Here is a 20298-nt window from a genome sequence, read left to right on the forward strand (position 1 = left end):
GTGGCTGCTTTGGTAAGACTGCAACTAATCACCCTACTTCAGACACAGTATTCAGATCCATTTAATGACATCACAAGGCAATGTCAACTCAGAGGTAGTTTCAGGACTGTTGCTAAAATAGCTTCCCTTCCTTAACTGGTTGCAGTTCCCCCGTAAACAAGTATAGTTCTGTACTGACTGCAGCTGGGACTCATTTCAGCCTGTACTTGGCTAACAGATAGGCCTGGGTGCAGCATTATTGGGGACAGGTGAGAATAGGCTTCAAGGGATAAAAAGTCTCCAGAGGGCAGTCTTGCCTTATGCTAGTTAGCTTTAGCTAGGCAGAATGGGGTTAGGGAGAAATTTGGGCATGGCTGTGCTTTGTTTGGTTATCACTGAGGTGGTTTCTTATGACCCCTGGGATTTCTCTGCCAGAAACCCAAATGTTTGGAGGCCTTCTGCCAGGACTGTCCCCCCTGTGAGGCAGCCTTATGGCCTTTCCTTGCCTGGATCCAATCCCTGGGCTGAAGTGGATGTCTCCCAGCCAAGGGCATTGTCTGACTTGACCCCTGTTGTGGTGCAGTGTGGAGAGGCTCAGGTAGTGGTGAGTGTGAACAGGGACCTGTTTGGGACTGGGAGGCTGGTCCAAGCTGCTGATCTGAGCCTGGGCTCTACTGGTTGTCAGTATACCTCTGTTGATGATGCAAAGGAGACTGTCCTCTTTGAAGCTGGGCTCCATGAATGTGGTAGCACCTTGCAGGTAATGTATATGTGTTTTGGTCACCCATGCTATTGTGTTTTTAGTTAAAGCTACTGAGCTAAACTGTGAAATGAGGCTTTGCCTTGCCTGGTTGGTATTCACATCAAGAGGGCCTGTGTAATACAACTATAGCAGAGACCGCACTTGCAGTTCTGTCTAAAGAACTAGTTTAGACAATGATGATAAAATGTTTTAAGTTGACCTTGTGATAGAAGAACCTTGTAGTTCTGTCACTCTTTCTGCTACTTCAGTCCCTCTTTATCCTGGCAAATGATGGACTTCAAGCACTGCAGTGGGAACTGAGTCTACTGGGGGAGGCTGATGGAATAGGGCACATTGCTGGGCCTCCTTCCTACAGCAGGCTGTAACTAGTATAAGTGTTCAGGTGTTGCTTTTGGAACTTCTCAAAAGGCCCTAAACCAGGAAGCAGCATCAGACTTGGAAGGCATACTGAGAAATCTGCCTAGTGGGATGTTACCTAGGCAATGGTCTTCTCCCAAAACTTCCTAAGCCTTCAGTTTTCAAACTCTCCTGGAGTTTGAAACCCACAGTAAGTCTTTGCGGGGGTGGGGGGAGGCAGCAGAAGCAGGGGGAAGGCAGCGACACAATCCCAGGATCATGCTGCTACGGTGCTGCAGGGACTGGGATGCACTTACCAGTCCCTGCAGCAGCCATCCCTGTGTGAGGAGAGCCCTGCGCGGGCGCCCCAGGTCAGAGAAAGGGAGCGATCTGCTCTGCCTCTGCAAAAGCAGAAGTGGAGCACGATCACCCCACTCGCCCTTTCCCTGACCTGGGGAGCCCTGCAGGCGCTCGCGCAGGGCTCCCTGCACACAGGAACGGCTGCTGCAGGGACTGGTGAGTTCACCCCAGTCCCTGCAGCCCCATCAGAAGGGAAAGCAGAGCGATTGTGCTCCGCTTCCGGTTTTGCGGGGCACGATCGCTCCGCTTTCACTTTTCCTGACCTGGGGAGCCCTGCTGAAGGTTGCACAGGGCTCCCCGCACCTCCAAGGGGCTTGGGCAAGTGTACCCAAGCCCCTGCAGCTCCCCTGAGTGGTGCGATCCTGAGGATTGTGCCGCTGCCTTCCTGCTGTCTCCTGGCTGGCCCCCCTTAAGGGGGCAGAGGCCAGGACCCACAGGCTGGGGCGTTGCGATGCCCCAGTTTGAATACCACTGTCCTAAGCTATGATATGTAGCCCATGCTACAATCCTATGGTAGCCAAGTACCACTGAATACAGTAGGATTTCCTTGTGGACAATCATGTTAGCTGGTGTATATCCTCTTTTCAATTTTTTTGTCCTTGTGTTAGACTGTTGCAATCCCTGTCCCAAGTGTTTTGAATGAAATGAACTGCATCCTTAAAAGAAGCCTCAAAAGTAGGAATGAGAAGTGAGAAGAGAAGAGAGCATTCTAATGAAAAAAACAAATGGGAGTCCCATCGTCTTCAGTTGGGCTTACTCTTGTAACACTGTATATATAGGATTGCAGCCTTAATAGTTTTGCATGTTTTTGCTTAGTGTGCAGTCTTAGTCTATGTGGTTAATGAGAAGGGTGTGAATGTGTCCTGGCAAGCTCCTGCACTTCAAAACTATTGCAGCAGTGGTATTTTGGTGTCTTGATGAATGTAATCAACTCTTCTCTTGCGTTGCTTTACTCAGATGACTCCAGCTTCCCTGGTCTACAGCATAAGCCTCTATTATAAACCTACCCCTGCCAGCAATGCAATTGTCATAAGAACCAATCCAGCTGAAATTCCTATTGAGTGTCATTATCCAAGGTAACCTGTGGAAAACCATCCTAATAAGTAGCAATGCTGATCAACTTCTCAGGTAGGATCTGTCTTACCTGAAACTCTCTTTCAGGAGAAACAACGTAAGCAGCAAAGCCATCAAACCAACGTGGGTTCCTTTCAGTTCGACTCTGTCTGCAGAAGCGAAGCTGAGCTTCTCCTTGCGTTTGATGAACGGTAAATGAAGCTGAAATGCGTCATCCTGGTTCTAGAGTGTAGATTTGACCTATTAGCCGTTTCTGATTGTGTTTGTTGTGTTAGGGATTTAATCGGAATGTGGTTATTTTATGCGGGTGAAACAACTTGAGTGCATTATCTTGGAGCTACTGGTCAAGTGGCAACAAGCAGAGGTAGAGGAAGAATGCAAAATGAGTCCCAGCATAGCTGCTTCTACAGCTTTTCCTCTTGGAGTTTATTTAAAACTTGGTGCTGTCTGCTCAAAAGTTTGCCCATGTTCAAGGAATGGGCTTGGAACTGGGAAAGACATGGGAGATTCAAATTACTAAAGCAGTGTGTGGACAGAAAACTAGACAGTGGTTCCATCTGCCATCCCACTCCTGCTTTAGTCCCACCAACTTCCATGTCTTGTTACACAGGAGCAGGTGTCTGCCTGCAGCAGAGTTCTTGGTCTATTGCAAACTGGATATAGCTATATGAACTTGGGTATAAGCAGATGACTGAAGCATGTATATCTTGTCAAGGCCTAACTGGGGAGAATACAGGAAGAACTCTTAAAGGTGCTTTTGCTTGTGAACAAGAGAAAGGAAATGTTCTCCAGCTGTAGAGAAGGTGCCTTTGGTTAAAGAATCAATTTCAGGAAGTGCATTGTTTGGATTTATTTCACAGTAAATGGTGGCTAAATTGGGGAAGGGGCTCTAACCTTCTTCCTCATGATGATCTGGATGAGGGGGTATCATGAATGTAAGATAAGAGCAGCCACGGAGAGATGCAATCCTGATATGGAATATGGTGAGACTACACCACTGTATAAGTACCACCCTTGCAGTCTGGAGAAAGATTAGAAAATCTGGCTCCTATGGGGGAGTACAGAAGCACTCAGCAAGTGTAGTTCACTTGCTCCAAATGCAATGGACGATAGAACATTCAGATGCAAATGGCTTGAGATGCTGTCTGAGTACAGGGATGTTAATATTCCCTGCCTGCTGTGGGTGAAGATTGCATGGTGTGAAATGGTGCTGAAGCCTGAAGGGGAAGATTTTCTAGGCCTGAAACTTGAACACATTTGGCTTTCAGATGACTGGAGTGCAGAGAGACTTTCCAGTGCATACCAGCTGGGGGATGTGATACACATCCAGGCTGATGTGAATACTGAGAACCATGTGGCTCTGAGGCTCTTCATTGACAACTGTGTGGCCACCCTGAGTCCAGAAAGAGATTCCAGTCCCCAATATACACTCATCGACTACAAGGGGTAAGCCTTCTTTTTAGAGTCCGTGCAGGGCTAGTTCATTCATGAGGCTTTCTGTACCCTGCACATGCCTGATCTTGTCTGATCTCAGAAGCTAAGCAGAGTCAGGCCTGGTTAGTACTTGGATGGGAGACAGCTTGGGAATACTGGGTGCTGTAGGCTTATACCATAGTCTTTTGAGACCGAAGGTTGCCAACCATTTCAGGCAGCTTTTGGCAGTGCCAAAATTAAAATGCCATTTAATTTCTTGCCTTTTGGCATATATCCTGCCTCTTTGAAAAGAATGGATCAGCTGAAAAGGAACTATGAAGGATAGTGGTAGGCTAGAGCATCTAAACGCTCTAGCCTACCACTCTCCCCTCCTCAAATCCAGGTGGGAAAAGAAATGGTGGCTAGCATGCCACCCCATGAGGGGAGTAGGGGAAGCCTTGGAGTGGCCATAAGGCTGTACTGGCATGCATTTACTCCTAGAGTTGGAAACTTGACTGTAATAAGAAGCACTGTCGGTGTTCTTCTCTTCTCTTAGCTGCCTTGTTGATGGGCGATCAGATTCCAGCTCTGCCTTCCTAATTCCAAGAGTCAAGGATGACTCTCTCCAGTTCAGAATAGAGGCTTTCAGATTTACAACAGATCCTCGTGACTTGGTGAGACCATCTGCTTTACAGCCCGGTCTAAATGGTGGCACTGCGTTATGCAATATACACTGCAGATGCTAAGCTGCAGTGGGTGGGTGGGAGGAACAGCAGACTTATTGACCTCATGTTGTGTTTATCTACATGTAAGATGTGTCCCTCACCACAAATTGGCTAACAGGTTTTTGTACCCATTTCTAGATCTATTTAACCTGCCACTTGAAAGTAGTTGCAACTGACCAGGCTCCTGATCCTGAAAACAAGGCTTGTTCCTTCAACAGAGCTAGTAACAGGTGAGTGAGCTGACCTATAATGCACTGGGAAGAAATCCATGTTGCACTCCCATTTCTTTCTCCTTTCTAGGAACCTGTTCAAAGTGACTTTACAGCCCAGTCCAATGGGACATAGGCTTCCCATGACTGAGCTGGGAGGCCACTGAGATGCATTGGGTGTAATTGACTTGAATTGTTTAATCAATCCACTTTAAAAGCCACTTGTGGATGATGGCCATTGGATCTTTAGCTCTTTGAAAGGAGTGGATATGCAGGTTCATCAGTAAAAGGTTGCAATGGGTAGAAGGAACAGCAGAGGAAGGGTATTGTTGTTCCAACATACAAGAGATCTCCCCATTCTGGGATGCTGAACTAAACTACTTTGCTCTGATCATGAAGGCAGGCGTAGTAGACTGTCAGAAACGGATGACAGGAAGGAAAAAGTAATGGGAGGGGATCCAGCACATGAATGCAGAGAGGTGTCATGACAAGTTTCATCCATACTTGGAAGAAACTTGTCATAATAGAACTTGATGGGGCAAACTACCTACAGCACTAACTCTGGCTGTCCTTTCATGCCCTTGAAATTCAGTTGGGTTCCAGTTGAAGGCACCAGAGACATCTGCAACTGCTGTGAAACTAGGAACTGTCTAACTGGAGGTCAGCCAAGGAGACTTCCTGACTGGAATAGAAGGACAAGAGGAAGATTTGGTCGAGCTCTGGTTTCTAAGCATGGTATGTTCCCTGTAGAGTTGCTGTGGTGGGAAACCTATCCTACTTAATGGCTTTAACTGGGAATGTGAGAGTGATGACCTTATTCAAGCTAATGAGGAGTTTGTCTAACTTGGTCCTATGCAGATGTACTAAAAGAAGCAGAATCTGATGTTGTACTAGGCCCCATCGTCCTCTTTGATGCATACCTGGCCTCCAAGAACCATAAGATCGGAGCAGAGGAAGTGACAGCAGAACATGGTAATATGGGAAACAAATTAAAATATTAAGGCTGCAAGAGGGAGTAGAATAGGTTCCTAAATCTGGCTGTGAATAAGAGTGCAGTCCAGGTGCAGATTCCTGCAACGGAAGAACATGTGAATAGCTCATTGCTGAGAACATTAGGAGCTAGGCAGGCCCATTCAAGAAACCAACTGAAATGGTTGCCTTGATTGGCAGAAGGAGCACCTTCCATAACCACTCTTCAATAGCATAGTGATTAAGCTTGAAAGTGCAGGGGCTTGTTGATGACTAGCAATGTCCCATGAAGACTGAAGATTAAATATCTTGATGCGTTCTGCTGCTGTTCAAGTTATTCCTACCTGAACTTGAATCTAGCTCCTCTCAAAACTCCAGGCTTGTAGTTTAAAAAGTGTAAAGAGGAATTACAAATCTTGCATGCTTGCTCAGAAGTTCCTTGTGCAGCCCAGCTTTCAGGTGAACCTGCCTAGGATTGCGGCCTTAACGTGAGATGAGTCACATTACTGTTTGGGCAGCTGGAGGGATAGCTGGGTTAGGTCCCAGACAAACATCATTTTGCCTTTTGCTGAGCTTGATTCTCTGCTTAGAGCTCTGCAATTTCAAAAGCAGCAACTGAGTACTTCTGCTGTAGAAATTCCATGTTTCTTGCTCCCTGGATCTGAAAAGAAGCATGGTAGATACTGTAGGTCCCCATTTCTATCTCCTCTTCCTTGAGATAGAAATCTTCCTTCCTTCCTATGTTTGCCTCTTCCTCTGAATCCAGAGAAAGAAGAGCAACAGAAGTGGCAGCTGGCATGCTACTAGGTGAGGGAGCAGTATTTGGGAGGCCTTGAGTTAACCCAGATTAAATATGAGATATAACCTGAAACAGATACGTTTCTCTGGTAGCCACTTACCTTGCTCTGTGATTAAGGTAATGGTTTGACACATCCAGTTGTACTAATACTAAGCTTTTGAAACTGAGCCAAAATGGTCAGTTATGACAGATACAGGTTCTGTCATGTGTCTTTCCTGTCTAGGTATGAAAGACATGATTAGACATGTGCTTTTATGTGACTCCAGTCCCAGAACTTGTGGTGGGTTTGAAAAGCATTTGAAATTGGCAAATATGAGGAAGATGTAGACTGGTTTAAACCTAGAAGGTGTAGAAGCTGCAGTCCTACACACTGAGAATAATCTCCTTGACCTCTATAGTAGTAGCTTCAGTAGGCCTGATTAGGATTTCATTTTCTCAAGTAGAGATTATAGTAGAGAGGAACAGTGGCGGCTTGATCCAAAGCAGGTTTACCTGAGAACCCCACTGATTCTCCACTGGTTTTCTTTCAAAATAAGTGAGCATAGGACTGCAGAGTTGTAGCTTAAGATTGCTGGGTGCCATTTTTAAAATTGAATTTATGTCATTCATAGGCTCCTCTGGAACTCCTGCAATGATGGTGGGGCTGATCTTGATGGCCATAGCAATGCTTCTGGCTCTGAGTACTCTAGGATTTCTCCTTTGGTCCAAAAGAAATTCAAGCTCTTAATGTGATGTACTTCCAAGTTAAAAAATAAATGGAGAAATGCAATTGGTTTGTCTTAAGGGTTATGGGGGAGGGAGATAATAGGACAATGGACTATAGTAACTGTAATCATTCCACTAAAGGGGAAAGTAGCTTTGGATGAGAAGGAAAGCATAGTCCTGAAAGGTAAAAGAGAAAAATATGTACTTGCTGTCCCACAGCAATGCACTGATTTTAAAGCCTCATTTTCAGCAATAGAGAAAATAACCATTGGTATAGTCCAGTGTTTCTCAATGTTTGTCCTCTGCCTTATCATTTCACATGGTACTTCTTGAAGCATCACCAGTTGTAACTGGTGATGACATTATCAGTTGCCAGTGGCAATGCAACAAACCAGTAAAAGGCACAGTGGGGATAGGAAGGCTTTTTTGAGCTGGAAAAACATGCTTTGAAGCTTACCACAAGTTTAGCTGCCAAGCAGCAGGTGTCCAGGGGTGTCCACCTCAGGTATCACTGGTGGCACCTATGCCACTGGTTGAGCAACACTTAGTCCTCTAAGGAGCAAAAGAGTTGTCACTTCTGTGAAGAATCTCCATCTTACCTAAATGTGTACTATATTAATCCAGCTATCAAATTGTATTTGAAGCTAGAATCAGAAGTTGCTAGGGAGAAATGGCATTAAACATTATGCTGTAAAGAAGTGGATTGACTTGTGCGGGGGGGGGGGGGGCAGACCAATCCGAACTGAAAGATTATGGAGAACTCACAACTAGCCTGTTCATGAAAAGTTGCCCCAGCTTGGCAGGGGCTGTCTTAAGTAGCTGCACTATCTACTTTCTAGAACTGAAATGGGTAAATGGAACACAAATGTAGAATGTGTGGGTTAGGCTGCAATCCTATACAATACACACTTGCTGGATGCCTAAGCTCCATCCAACACAGTGGAACTTGGTGAGGAGATAGGCATAAGATTCAGGGATGTGTGGTGGATGGGAAGGTAGAGCCTTCCTCACCAGAGTCCTTCAAAAAGCAGCACCTCCACTGTGTGAGGTGCACAAGTACTCACAACCCACACACTCCGGCTTGTGGGTTGTAAGTGGTTGTATGCCTCACACAGCAGAGGTGCTGCTTTTTGAAGGACTCTGGTGGGGGAGGCTCAGCCTCCCCACCCACTACATGTCCCCATTAGGATTGTGCTCAGACCTTCTAACCTACTTCTCCCCTCCATACTTCCTATTCATTTTGTTGTGTAAAAAACTTATCTCAGGGTTGTTACTTCAGGCTTACTGAAAATATTTACTTGAAGGGAGAAGTAGAAACAAAACTGCTAAGGAGATGCTTAAAATCATTCTCCTGGAATGTTTGACTAGTTGAAAGTCACCAAAGGGAGCTTGAACAAGGAGGGGGGGCAGGTGCGAAAGTTTCCCGCCTTTTTTTCCCTAACAGTCACTTCTGCTTTTGAAGTGAAGCCTGTCAGGGTAAGGTAAACCAAGAAAGCTTACCCATATAAGAAAATTCTGCTGGAAGCTTCCACAGGCAGGCTATAAAAAAGCAAGGAGAACTTCAGTTGGGGCTCAGTGCACTGATGCTGTTGAGGCAGTACATGCTCTGTTGTAGGAACAACCAAAGAATATAAATCCAATGGTATTCATTTATTGCACTGGTTCCCAGCCTGTGGTCCATGAGAACCTGAGAAGTGGTCTGCAAGATCTCGGGAATAAAGATAACCTTTGATCACTTCAGGCATCTTGAAGAGCAATTGCCCCCCACCAGAGGGGGTAGAGAACAAACTGCCTGTAGCTGTCAATGAAGTGTCAGCTGTGGCTCTGGGAAGTCCATTCTCTGCCATCTCTGGTAGTTTGGGGAGGGGGGCACTTGGTTGAGAGATACTTCCCTATGGTCCAACAGAGAGCAGAGAACGGATCACCTGCAGCCACAACTGGCAACAAAAGTAGCAACCCAGTAATCCTCTCTATAAACCAGGGGTGTCAAACAAGGCCCGGGGGTCGGATGTGGCCCTCCAAAGCTTTTTATCTGGCCCTCAGGTTCTTGGCTTCTGAGCAGTGCTGAGGTGTTACTGCTGAAAGGGCAGTCCACATGAAAATTGGGCTGTCCCTTATCTTGAAATATGATCAAGATTTGCATTTTTTCTCTTCTCTCATTTGCAGCTAAGTGAGAAAAAAGTGTTTATTTTTGGTTATGACCCGCTTCATGACATCATTTTCTGTCTGATGACATCACTTTCGGCCCTCAGCAGGCATGATGAATGCTATGCGGCCCTCTGCATGAAACGAGTTTGATACCCCTGCTATAAAAAATAAATCTCAAATGTTCTCTATTACAAATTTAATTGGATTTTTGTGTGCAGGGGGCTAGTGTGGTCCACAATTCCAGTTTTTGCCTCAAGTCTGTGAGCTCCTAAAGGTTGGGAAGCACTGATATATTGCAGGGCTATGCTTGGAAAGTGAAATCACTTCTTTGAAGAAAACAATAAATCATTAATATAACTTTCTATGTCTGTCTTCTTTCTGCCTGGTCTATGCCTCTATCATCCCAATCTTGAGCTGCCCAGAGGAGCAAAAGGGCAGAGGAGAATTGATGTGATCATGCCTCTAGCAGCTTATGGTAGTGTTTCCCAAACTAAAGGAGTGAGAACCACTGCTCTACAACATACAGAGGCCAGGTCCTTGCCCTGAAGAGCTTGCAATCTAAATTTGTAATGCAGGGCAGATGGGGGGGGGGGGGGTAGGAGGAAGTGTAAACAGAGGAAGAATGTACATTTATAATAGTGATTCCCAAACGTCTTAGCACCAGCACCCACTTTTTAAAATGACACTCTAGCAGGACCCATACAGGTTTACCAACCTTTAAAAAAGATCTAGAAATTACTTTTTTATAAGTAACAATAACCAGAAAAGACCCTCCAACATTTATCTCCCTCTATTTACACATACTTGTAAACTGCAGGAGCTCAGCTTCTTGCAGGGCAGTTAGCGGCTATCTTGCAAACTGCAGGAGCTGAGCTCTTTTTCAGAGTAATTAGCAGCTACAGTATCTGATTTTTGAATAGCCTCAGTGCTTGAGGCAATTATCTGATCTTTCCATCGCCCTTTGGTGACCCACCTAAAATCTGGTCCCAACCCACAGTTTGGGAACCACTGGCAGTATTTTCAGGCACATGTCCTTAGACTTTAAATTGTGGGTTGTATGGAGAATAATGTGCTGTGATGCATACTTCGCCTACAAAGTAAGATCCTGACAAAGGCTGTAATACACTATAACTCTTGCACCAGATGTCAACTGGAAGAGAGACTGAGCCGCAGCCAGCTACAGCTAAGAAACAGTTAATACTCTGCTGACTAGCTTGGGGGGGTGTGTGTGTGTGTGTGTGTCAGCTGATGTATTTGAAGCCCTTCTGTGATTGGGTGGCAGGGAGGAGTCAGCTGATCTTGCATTCCAGGGTGGAGGGTTAGCAGAAAGCAGGAAGCCATGGTGAGTGAAAGGTTTTGTGCATGGGTGGCAGGGTGATTGTGACATGTGTCACAATGATGGCCCAGGTAGGGGGGCTTATTTGCAATACATGCTCCTGATAAACCTGGGATGATGCTGCCCTGAGATCTAACCTCCTGGGAACTCAAGCTGGTGAGCACTCAATAAAAGTGCTGCAGAGATATTTGCAGGGCTGTGCAAGCATGGTGGCTGCCTTGATTGATAGGATTATTAGTGCAGTGGTCTTCAACCTTTGTCATGCTGCTACCTCAATCAATAAATAACTGAATTATGAAACTGGGGATCCACTACCAATCTTGCTCCCCTCCCGGGACCTGATGTGCCCCATTGCCACCCACCCTTTCCCCCCACCTGCCCTATTTCTCCCTACCTCCTGTGTTTTCTTCACAACAGCCTTGTGAGGTTGAAGCCTTGGGAGCTGCAGGACAAGACAGCAAGATAAGGCTGTGCAGGATTATATCAAGAACTCAAGTTTGGATTGCTAAACAGGCAAAAGGATCCCCCCAAATCAAAACAGTGATAGTGATACAGTAAACTAAAGGGAGTGCAAATAAACATGGGAAGAGTACTGTATCCTAGAAATGCTCAACTTAACCTGTCTCTGTGTTTGAGCATAGATGCTAATTTCATTTTCTCCCTCCAGAGATTCCGATTTTGTGGTGACTTGGACTGTCCTGACTGGGTCTTAGCAGAAATCAGCACTTTGGCCAAAATAGTAAGTGAAACTCCTTTCTGCACAAGATGTTATTTCTAATAAGATTTGGATGTGGTGGTAGCGTTGGTGTTTTAGCATTGGTTTTTTATTAGGCTTGTGCCGCTCACTGTGCAGTTCGTATTTGACAAGTGGTCGTTGGTTGCTAGATTATTCCTGGGAGATCCAGAAACAATTTTCTGCTATTTTTCCTACAAGCTTGAAAGAGTTGAGAGTATTCTGCTTTTATTATTAACTGCTTTTCAACAACAAAAATGTTTGCAAAGTGGACAATAGAACAAAAGAAATTAAAAGATTGTTTCCTGTCCTTAAAAGACATTTATGGTAAAAATAAAAAGGCATGATCACAGGTGCTATGTTGGGCTGACAAGGACAGTTGCTCTCCCTGTTAGGTATGAGAATCGCCACTTAAAACGTGCCTGTTTGCCCAGTTAGCAGGAGTCAGGGGTGCGTCTGTGCTCCTGGCCAGAATTATTTGGATAGAGTGGATAGAGTTGGATAGAGTGACCTTGTGAAAGCATTCTGCATAACCCCTTTCTTGGTGTAATGGGGTAAGAACAATGGTGAGGATTGCATGGAACAAATTTCCTGTTTGGTTCCTGATGGCATTTCTAGAGAAGTGAATTGAGTAACTTTTGTTTACTGTATTTTATTATCATTCTAGTCCTCAGTGAAGCTTAAGCTGATCTGTGCACAGGTGCTGAAGGATCTGCTTGGGGATGGGACTGATGTAAGTAAATTTGTCTCTCTCTTACTTTTCACTCTAGCCATATTTGCCTAACAACTGTAGGAGAGAAATTTTTCTATCTCTCATAGTGATGATGAGGTAAAGAAGGTGAATCCTTTCTTTAGGAAATAGGCGCATGGCCATTTTCTTCAGGCTTGTACTTACTGATTGGTCTTCGGACAGTGACTCCTTATTTGCAAGCCCTAATTCATGATTTTTAGGGGTCTGGAAGTTTTGCTAGAAACTATTCTGATTCATATGCATGGGGCACAATGAGTGTGTGCATTCTTTTCAGAATTTTTTTTGAAAAAAAAAAAAAGGCTGTTGGTTACAGCCCAGTGAATTTGGACATATGTCTTGTTGGAAAACCTTAATTCAATCCCCCCCCCCCCCCAGAATTCCTTAACATGGTACACATTCCTAACATTGGAAATTGTACTTAAAATGCTGAATGTTGTATATTTATCCTGCCTTTCCACTAAGGAATTTCAGGTGATATATAGGGTTCTCTTCTCCCCCTTTTATCTTCGCAACAACCCTTTGAGGTAAGGCAGATTGAGAGATCATGACTGGTCCAAGGTTATCCCCTGAGCCAGACTGTATGACCAAATAGCAATTTAAACTTGGGTCTCTCCAGCAATAGTTGCACTGCAGAGATTATATTAGGCCTATGTCTGTTGAGATTTTTTGAGGGGGAGAAAAAGTGTAGAACACACGTGATTTTTCCAAGGCTTGGTTTGAACTGGATTTGTTTTTTTTCATGCAGTATGAGAAGATTCTAAAACTCACTTCGGATGCCAAATTTGGTGAGTGTTCTGTATCCTTTTGTGAGCAGAGCTTAGAGTTTGTGGGACTGCTTTTTTAGTACTCTCTATGATAGTAGTCTTCCATTTGTAAAGAGCTGGGACCCTCTTTAAAACCCAATATGCAGCTTGCCTTTGAGAACTCTGTGGGTTCATCTTCCCACTCGAGGCAGATCACAGTAGACTGGGGAGCTTGGCCAGAGTTTCTGATGAGATTTATCGCATCTAGACTGGGGCAAACTATCTAGGCCTGAGCCTCAAAACAAAATTGTGCTGTTGTGCCCCACCTGAGGTTGATTCATAAACCGTTTTGAAGACTTCCGCTCTTTGCCAGCATGTCTCAACCTGATATTGCCCAACTGGAGTGGATAGGAGGGTCACAGAATCGTAGATGTCTCCCACTTAAAGCCGTTTAATGGCAGGTGTGTGCATGTGTGTGCGTGTTGGGAGACCTTTAGATGTGACTTTTCAAGGTCTATGAGCTATTATTAATTTCAGCCATGGAATTCTCAGACATGGGTTTTGGAATGACCCTCTTAGGATGAAACAGCAGAGTCCTTCCAGAACTGTGTGGTATGTAGCAATTGTCCCCAGGATGTCCAGCTTGTTGCTTTATTATAAGGGAGCAGAAGGGGTTATTGAAACAATTGGGAAATTCCCCCTCTCAACAGCTCAACAATATTAAAACGGGGGGGGGGGGGCTAGGTGAACCTCAGCCTAATGCAATAGCTGACTACTAATGTTGACTACTGAAGTGTCTTCCCCCCCCCCCATTAGCACAGCTAGGGGAGTTTTTGGGTGCACACAGTGCACACTGATCAAATGTAGGTGTTGCTCCCCACCTCCCTCCACAATACCATAAGACCCACTTTTTAGGATGAAAATCTGTCAGGACCCACCAGAAGTGACATTATCAAGCAAAAAAATTTTTAATAACCCTAGGATGCAATCCTATCCACATTTACCCAGGAGTAAGTCCCATTTACTATCATTGTTGAAAGCATATACATAGTAGTCTGTTAAAAGTACAAATCTGTAACATTTCTCCAAATGCCGTCACATACCAGGGTAGTATCAACTCTAACATATTGAAATGAATGGGGACCTACCTGCAATTGGCTCACAATTCACCTATGGGTCCAGACCCACAGTCTGAGAAACACTGCCATAAGCTGCTAAAGGCACAATCACATCAATTTCCCCTTTCCTTTTTTTGTTTCAACTGACACTGTAAATATACTTTCCAGCACTGGCCAATGGGACATGTGCTGCATCCTGCAGTTGGGTGGTACTCACAGAGGCCTCCTCAAAGTAAGGGAATGTTTGTTCCCTTATCTCAGAGCTGCATTGCCCTTATGTCAGTGCTGGAAAGCACTGACATAAGGGGTTAGGACTGCGCCCTAACTTGCCTGTGGGTGACTTGTTTTGCATACACGCTATTAGACTTGCAACCACCTGAGTTTCACTATTGATGTAAATAAATGACAACAAAGGGCACAATCCTAACCAACTTTCCAGCACCGAGCTAATGGCAATGCAGCTCTGAGGTAAGGGTACAAACATTGCCTTACCTTGAGGAGGCCTCTGTGCCTGCACCCCAACTGCAGGATGCAGCACATGCCCCACTGGCAAGGCCATGCCAGTGCTGGAAAGTTGGTTAGGATTGCGCCCAAAGGGGGAGCACCTTTCAATCTTAAGCCAGATAATTGCAGTGCTACTTCTGAGCTGCTTCCTTTTGGGAAAAGAAGTCACTTTGTATGTTGATGGTCATCCTTGTCTGTTCTCCTCTGCAGAGTCTGGGGATGTAAAGGCCACCATTGCTGTTCTCAGCTTCATCCTCTCCAGTGCTGCCAAACACAATGTCGACAGCGAGTCTCTCTCTAGTGAACTGCAGCAGTTGGGTTTGCCCAAAGGTGAGCCAATGAGGCTAGAGGATAGGAAGTGGGTTGATCAGCCTTGCTGTGGGTTGCAAGATTGGAAATCCCCCCCCCCAAAGAGAGGAGCAGCACCGTTGTGAGAGTATGGGGGAAAGGAGTTTCTTGTCTCATTCCAGTGAGTCTTTCCTTTGTTCTTTTTGTCCATGAATATTTTTCCTTAACCCATTTCTGCTCATGGTGTACACATTTGGTTGCGTATATGCAACTTTGAGCAGAAATGGTTTAACATTCTTGTTCTTAAAATCCTTTTAAAGTCTCCTATTACACACTAGGCAACTTGACGATGGGACTGAACTGCATGGAATGGTGAGAAAGGGCTGGAGTAGTTGCTGAGCTAGTTGTGTGTGAATTTCCTGCCTCCTCTCTTGCAGAACATGCTACCGGGTTGTGCCGGTCCTATGAAGAGAAACAGAGCTCCCTGCAAGACAGCCTTAGGGGCTGCAGCTTAAGATGTAAGTTGAGCCATTGAATTGAATTTTATGCCTGGAATTTTGACCAAATTGAGAGCCATATAGAGCCAACTGTCTTGATTTCGCCTGCTTCTAGGCTGTTCTGGCCTTCCTTTTGCACGTAACAATTTAGTGATGCTGCGAGCTGTTAAATCATGGTACGTACAAGAAATGATGAAGTAATTTCCATGAACTTGAGAGTCTGCAGAGACAGTATACCTAACCACTCAACTCTCTGCCTGCAGTGAATCGCCTGGATTCCACATCCTGGAGAGTGGATTACACTCTCAGCTCCAGTGAACTCCAGCAAGTCAATGAACCTGTCGTTCACCTCAAGCTGAATGTGAAAGATGTTGACAAAGGAGTTGTGGAACCTGTTGCGATGACGCTATCGGCAGATAAATTCCGAGTCTTACTTGCAGGTAAGAACTTGGAAAGTGGACTTCCTTATGTTAGGAATGTATTGACAATAGTGAGTGGCTCAAAGATTGCCTGTTATTAGGATAAAGCTCGCAGCTTATCTCTCTGCAATTAAGCAGAACACGGCCTTTATGACATATTGGTATTATTGTGTATTCCTTCACACTATGCAAGAACTGGTGTAGCAAAGTGGCTAAGGGAGCAATCCTAACCAACTTTCCAGCACCAATGAAGCTCTGTGGTAGGGGAACAACCGTTCCCTTACTTTGAGGAGGCCTCCGTAACTGCCACCCAACAGCAGAAAGCAGCACATGCCCCATTGGCACAGATGTGTTGGTGCTGGGAAGTTGGTTAGGATTTGGCCCTGAGCTGTGAATCAGAAATTCCCCCATTTGAATCTTGCCTCTGTGATGAACTCATTAGGTGGCCTTGGGCAAACTACTCCCTTTCAGCCTCAGTCTTCCCCATCTGCATTATGGGAACAATACTTTTTTACCTTACAGGGTTGTTGTAAGGGCATCAAGGTAAGTGAAGCGCTTTGCTTTCTCAGAAAGTGCTGTACAAATGCTAACAATGTATTAATTCATTGGCAATCTTTCAGTAATGGTAATATAATTAGATTTCGTGGTTTGGTGTCTGCACTGAATACATTCGTGCTTCCCATCCATTAGAGGTGACTGATCTGAATCAACATTGGAGTTGCTGTTTGTGATTTGGAATATCATTAAAATGTGATGTTATTAATACAGCCTTGATTCCATCATGGAATTCAAGATGTCATATACCGTGTTTCCCTGATAATAAGACACTGTCTTATTATTTTTTTTGGACAGAAAAACACCAGAAGGCTTATTTTCAGGGGAGGGCTTATTTTAATGAACATTGACAGCAATTTTAATAAACAGGTAAATGTGAACAAATCATGCCCCCTGAGTTCTTCTTTTATCCTCCATCATGCCCCCTGAGTTCTTCTTTTATCCTCCATCATGCCCCCTGAGTTCTTCTTTTATCCTCCATCATGCCCCCTGAGTTCTTCTTTTATCCTCCATCATGCCCCCTGAGTGCTTATTTTATCCTCCATCATGCCCCCTGAGTTCTTCTTTTATCCTCCATCATGCCCCTTTTATCCTCCATCATGCCCCCTGAGTTCTTCTTTTATCCTCCATCATGCCTCCTGAGTTCTTCTTTTATCCTCCATCATGCCCCCTCACTCCCGCTTACATACCGGGTTTTTATGTTGTCCTGCCTCAGCTCTCCTCCGCGGCACTGCTCTCAATGGCGCCAACAAGCAAATCACTGGGGAAGAACAGGATGACGCGCTCACTGCTGCAGCTCTGATTGGATGCAGCTCGGAGCGCGGTGTGCGTTTCACCCGGGGGGGGGACGGTGCATACAGAGGGTACCGTAATGTAGCGTGTAGCGCAGGGGATCACCTTCACTACAGTAGCAATCTCAATAGGGCTTATTTTCGGGGGAGGGCTTATTTTAGAGGAATCTTACACAGTAAGGGGAGGGCTTATTTTCGGGATAGGTCTTATTATCGGGGAAACACGGTATGAGGTTCTTAGGAGGTCTCTCATCCAGGCCACTGGCCTAGACCTGTTTAACTTCAGGCTCTTTTTATTGCAATTCCACCACCCAACCATCCCTGCAGAGTCACTAGCAACAACTATCAGTCTTGTTCCCTCATCAGAAGCAAAGAAATAACCCAATATTTCCACAGTCTGAAATTGCAAAAAGTTCTACTGTATTTTCCAAGAAATGGGTGTTGAAGATGGACAGCATATTTCTGCCCAGGTCTTAAGTTCTGCTCAGGGACTATAGCTCAGAGGTAGAACACATGGTTTGCATTCAGGAACCAAGGTCCAATCTCCAGATTGGGCAGAGAAAAATTTCTGCCTGAATCCCTTGAAATCTGCTGCCAGTCTGTGTTGACAATACTGAGCTAGATACCCCAAGGATCTGACTCTGTATAGGGCAACTTGCAGTGTTCTTATATCCTCCTTTCTTGTTCTGTTTATTATTTTGCTCATGGATTTGGAGCAAGGTGTGTGCTAATTCCTGTTTGTACTCTCCTGGCTGTAAATCACCAATTCATCTACGAATGATTTGTTAGGGAGACTTAGTAGTGTTTCTGTATTATTGTATCTAGCACTGATGCCTTCACTGGGCAGGTGGACCTGGGCTCCAAATTGGGAAGCATGGTGAACCTGGGTTCCAAAGTCTCTTCCTGCTGTTACCACCCTCCCTGCTCTGTTTTGCTCCCTCCCCCCTTGGGAAGGGGCCCAAAGGAAACTTTTTATCCCCTGATAAAATTCCTCTTGAAGGCCCTGGTTGCATGTGGTCCACGCAGATTTCAATTTTTGTCTCAGTGGTCCATGGGTTCCTAAAGGTTGGGAACCACTGATCTAGTTCATGTTATAATTTTTTCTGGTATAAAGGCCACAGTCTGCAAAAAGCACTTCTGCCTAATGTTTCTCCTGCTTCTGTGGCAAGCAATATCAAAGGAAATGGCACACACCGAATGGTCTGTTGAACTCTGTTCAACTTGGTGTGTGCTATAACTTGGTGTGTGCTGTTCCCTTTGATAAAGCCTGCCATAGAAGCAGGCGCAATGTTAGAAGTGCTGGTTGTAGACTGCAGCCTTTATACCCCCCAAAATTATAATATGAACCATTTTGTGAATGCTGGCCATGAAAGTTTTATCATGTATATTTATGTCATTGCTCTATCATGTTTTCCCTTATGATCTTTCCTTCTCTCTTCCTCTCAGAGCTGAAGCAAGCCCAAGCTATAATGAAAACTCTTGAGTAAGAAGCTTCAAAGATGGAAAGCAGTGTGACTGGAATAAGCTTATTGTTTGCTGTAGCCCAATAAGTCTTCACTGGACATGTATTCCTCTGGGAGAGTTCTTGTCTGTACAGCAGACACTTGGTCCAAGTACTATGAGCAAGCAGTGCTTATCAAGATCTGTTCCACTTTTCAGGTTGAAGGCAGTTCCTGCTGTTGGGGCTGTCTGGTCAACACATGCCACAGAACGGGATGATAAAATGGACTGAACCATGCCAGGCAGCAAGTAGGAAGTCACATTTCTGAATTCTCTCCTATGTTTAAATATTGCTCTGCAATTGAGAGCCCGCTTCCTAAGTGCTAGTTTTCCACTGAAATGGTTTTAGGAAGCTCATGTCACCCCTACTTGCAGTCTGAAATGGTTTGGTCCACATTCTACTTCTTCATTCTTCAGCATGGCCTCATTTGATTTTGCCAATAATCTTTTTCAAGTTGAATCCTTCCTCTCAATACCTGCTCTGATTTTCCATCTTTGATATAAGGCTAAGGGGCCAGGAATTTATATCCGTTCTTCTCCCAATCTTGGACTGGTCATGATGGGCTGAGAAAGCTATTTTTGACTTTACCTTCTTTGACTAATGAGAGTTCCCAACTAGATGAACCTGTTTCCAAACCTGGGAAGAAATTCCGCTAGATCTGCATCTAGGTTCTACTTTCCTCACTGCACCATGGAGCGAGGTGAGGGGGAGACACTGGAGAAAATTAAATGTCTCTGAATCTCTTGATATGCTTGCAGCTCAGCCTTTAAACATGAAGCTAGTTTGGTATGCTTCTGTATTGTAGAACAGAAGAAAATAATGCCCACATTTTGCAAAATCTTGTGCTTTCATTGTGTGTTTAGTGTTCCTTGCTCTAGTCCTACTCCTACCTTCAAACAGAATATTTCAGTTGCTAAAGAATGATGTTGAGGTCCAAAGCATGTGTGCTTGGCAGTAAGGCCATTTGACACCAGTGGGGGTTTCGGGCAAGTATTTAGAGTGTATGCACATGCACACAGTATATGTAAAGTATAACCCAAGTATAATGAAATCTTGCACCCAAACGCTTGCAATAAAGTGAGCAAGCTGGAGCCAGGCTATAGAGAAGAACAAGATCTTTCAGTGCTTGAGGTGACACACTAACGGTTAACTCTGTGCCCTCCTCCAATTTTAAAAGGGGGAAATGGAGCAGAAATATAAAAGTGGTCAGTCGTATTCCTCTCTTCCATCACCCTACTTTACATCTACATCCACATCTTCTTCCTAAAGTGACTGCCTCTGTCAGTGTTGTGGAAGAATTGGTCCTGTTGATTCTCATGTGCACATGCTCTGGAAGGTTAATAAAGGGGCAAGTGCGGCTTTGTGAGAGAGTGTGTGCATTTGCCTTTCATTTATAACTAATATTTTCAGTGCCCTTAATGTGGAGATTGCCTGCACCAGTACTTCCCAAACTGTGGATCCCAAGCTAATTTTTGGTAGGTTGTGAAAAGTATTTGAAATATTTAAAAAAAAAACCAAAAAAACTTTGCAAGCACCCTTGCCTGGTGTACAGAAGAAACTGTTTACCAGAATGCTAGCCTGT

The 20298-nt window shown here is 44.7% G+C and overlaps 2 protein-coding genes across 2 annotated transcripts; both read left to right on the plus strand.

The window, feature by feature from the left end:
* The first annotated feature begins 325 nt into the window (after positions 1-325).
* Positions 326-7354, plus strand: LOC136658671 (zona pellucida sperm-binding protein 3-like). The gene is made up of 9 exons (XM_066635469.1): positions 326-739; positions 2396-2514; positions 2600-2703; positions 3781-3958; positions 4482-4599; positions 4789-4880; positions 5452-5594; positions 5718-5831; positions 7239-7354. Exons 1-9 carry the CDS (start codon positions 326-328, stop codon positions 7352-7354), a joined length of 1398 nt encoding a protein of 465 aa, XP_066491566.1.
* Positions 7355-10753: 3399 nt separating this feature from the next.
* Positions 10754-20082, plus strand: COMMD4 (COMM domain containing 4). The gene is made up of 8 exons (XM_066635714.1): positions 10754-10822; positions 11484-11555; positions 12217-12282; positions 13046-13085; positions 14876-14995; positions 15391-15471; positions 15714-15890; positions 18662-20082. The coding sequence occupies exons 1-8, from the start codon at positions 10820-10822 to the stop codon at positions 18700-18702; spliced, it is 600 nt and encodes a 199-aa protein (XP_066491811.1). The 5' UTR covers positions 10754-10819; the 3' UTR covers positions 18703-20082.
* Positions 20083-20298: the final 216 nt, after the last annotated feature.

The sequence above is a fragment of the Tiliqua scincoides genome, chromosome 8, assembly GCF_035046505.1.
Source record: "Tiliqua scincoides isolate rTilSci1 chromosome 8, rTilSci1.hap2, whole genome shotgun sequence".
NCBI lineage: Eukaryota > Metazoa > Chordata > Lepidosauria > Squamata > Scincidae > Tiliqua > Tiliqua scincoides.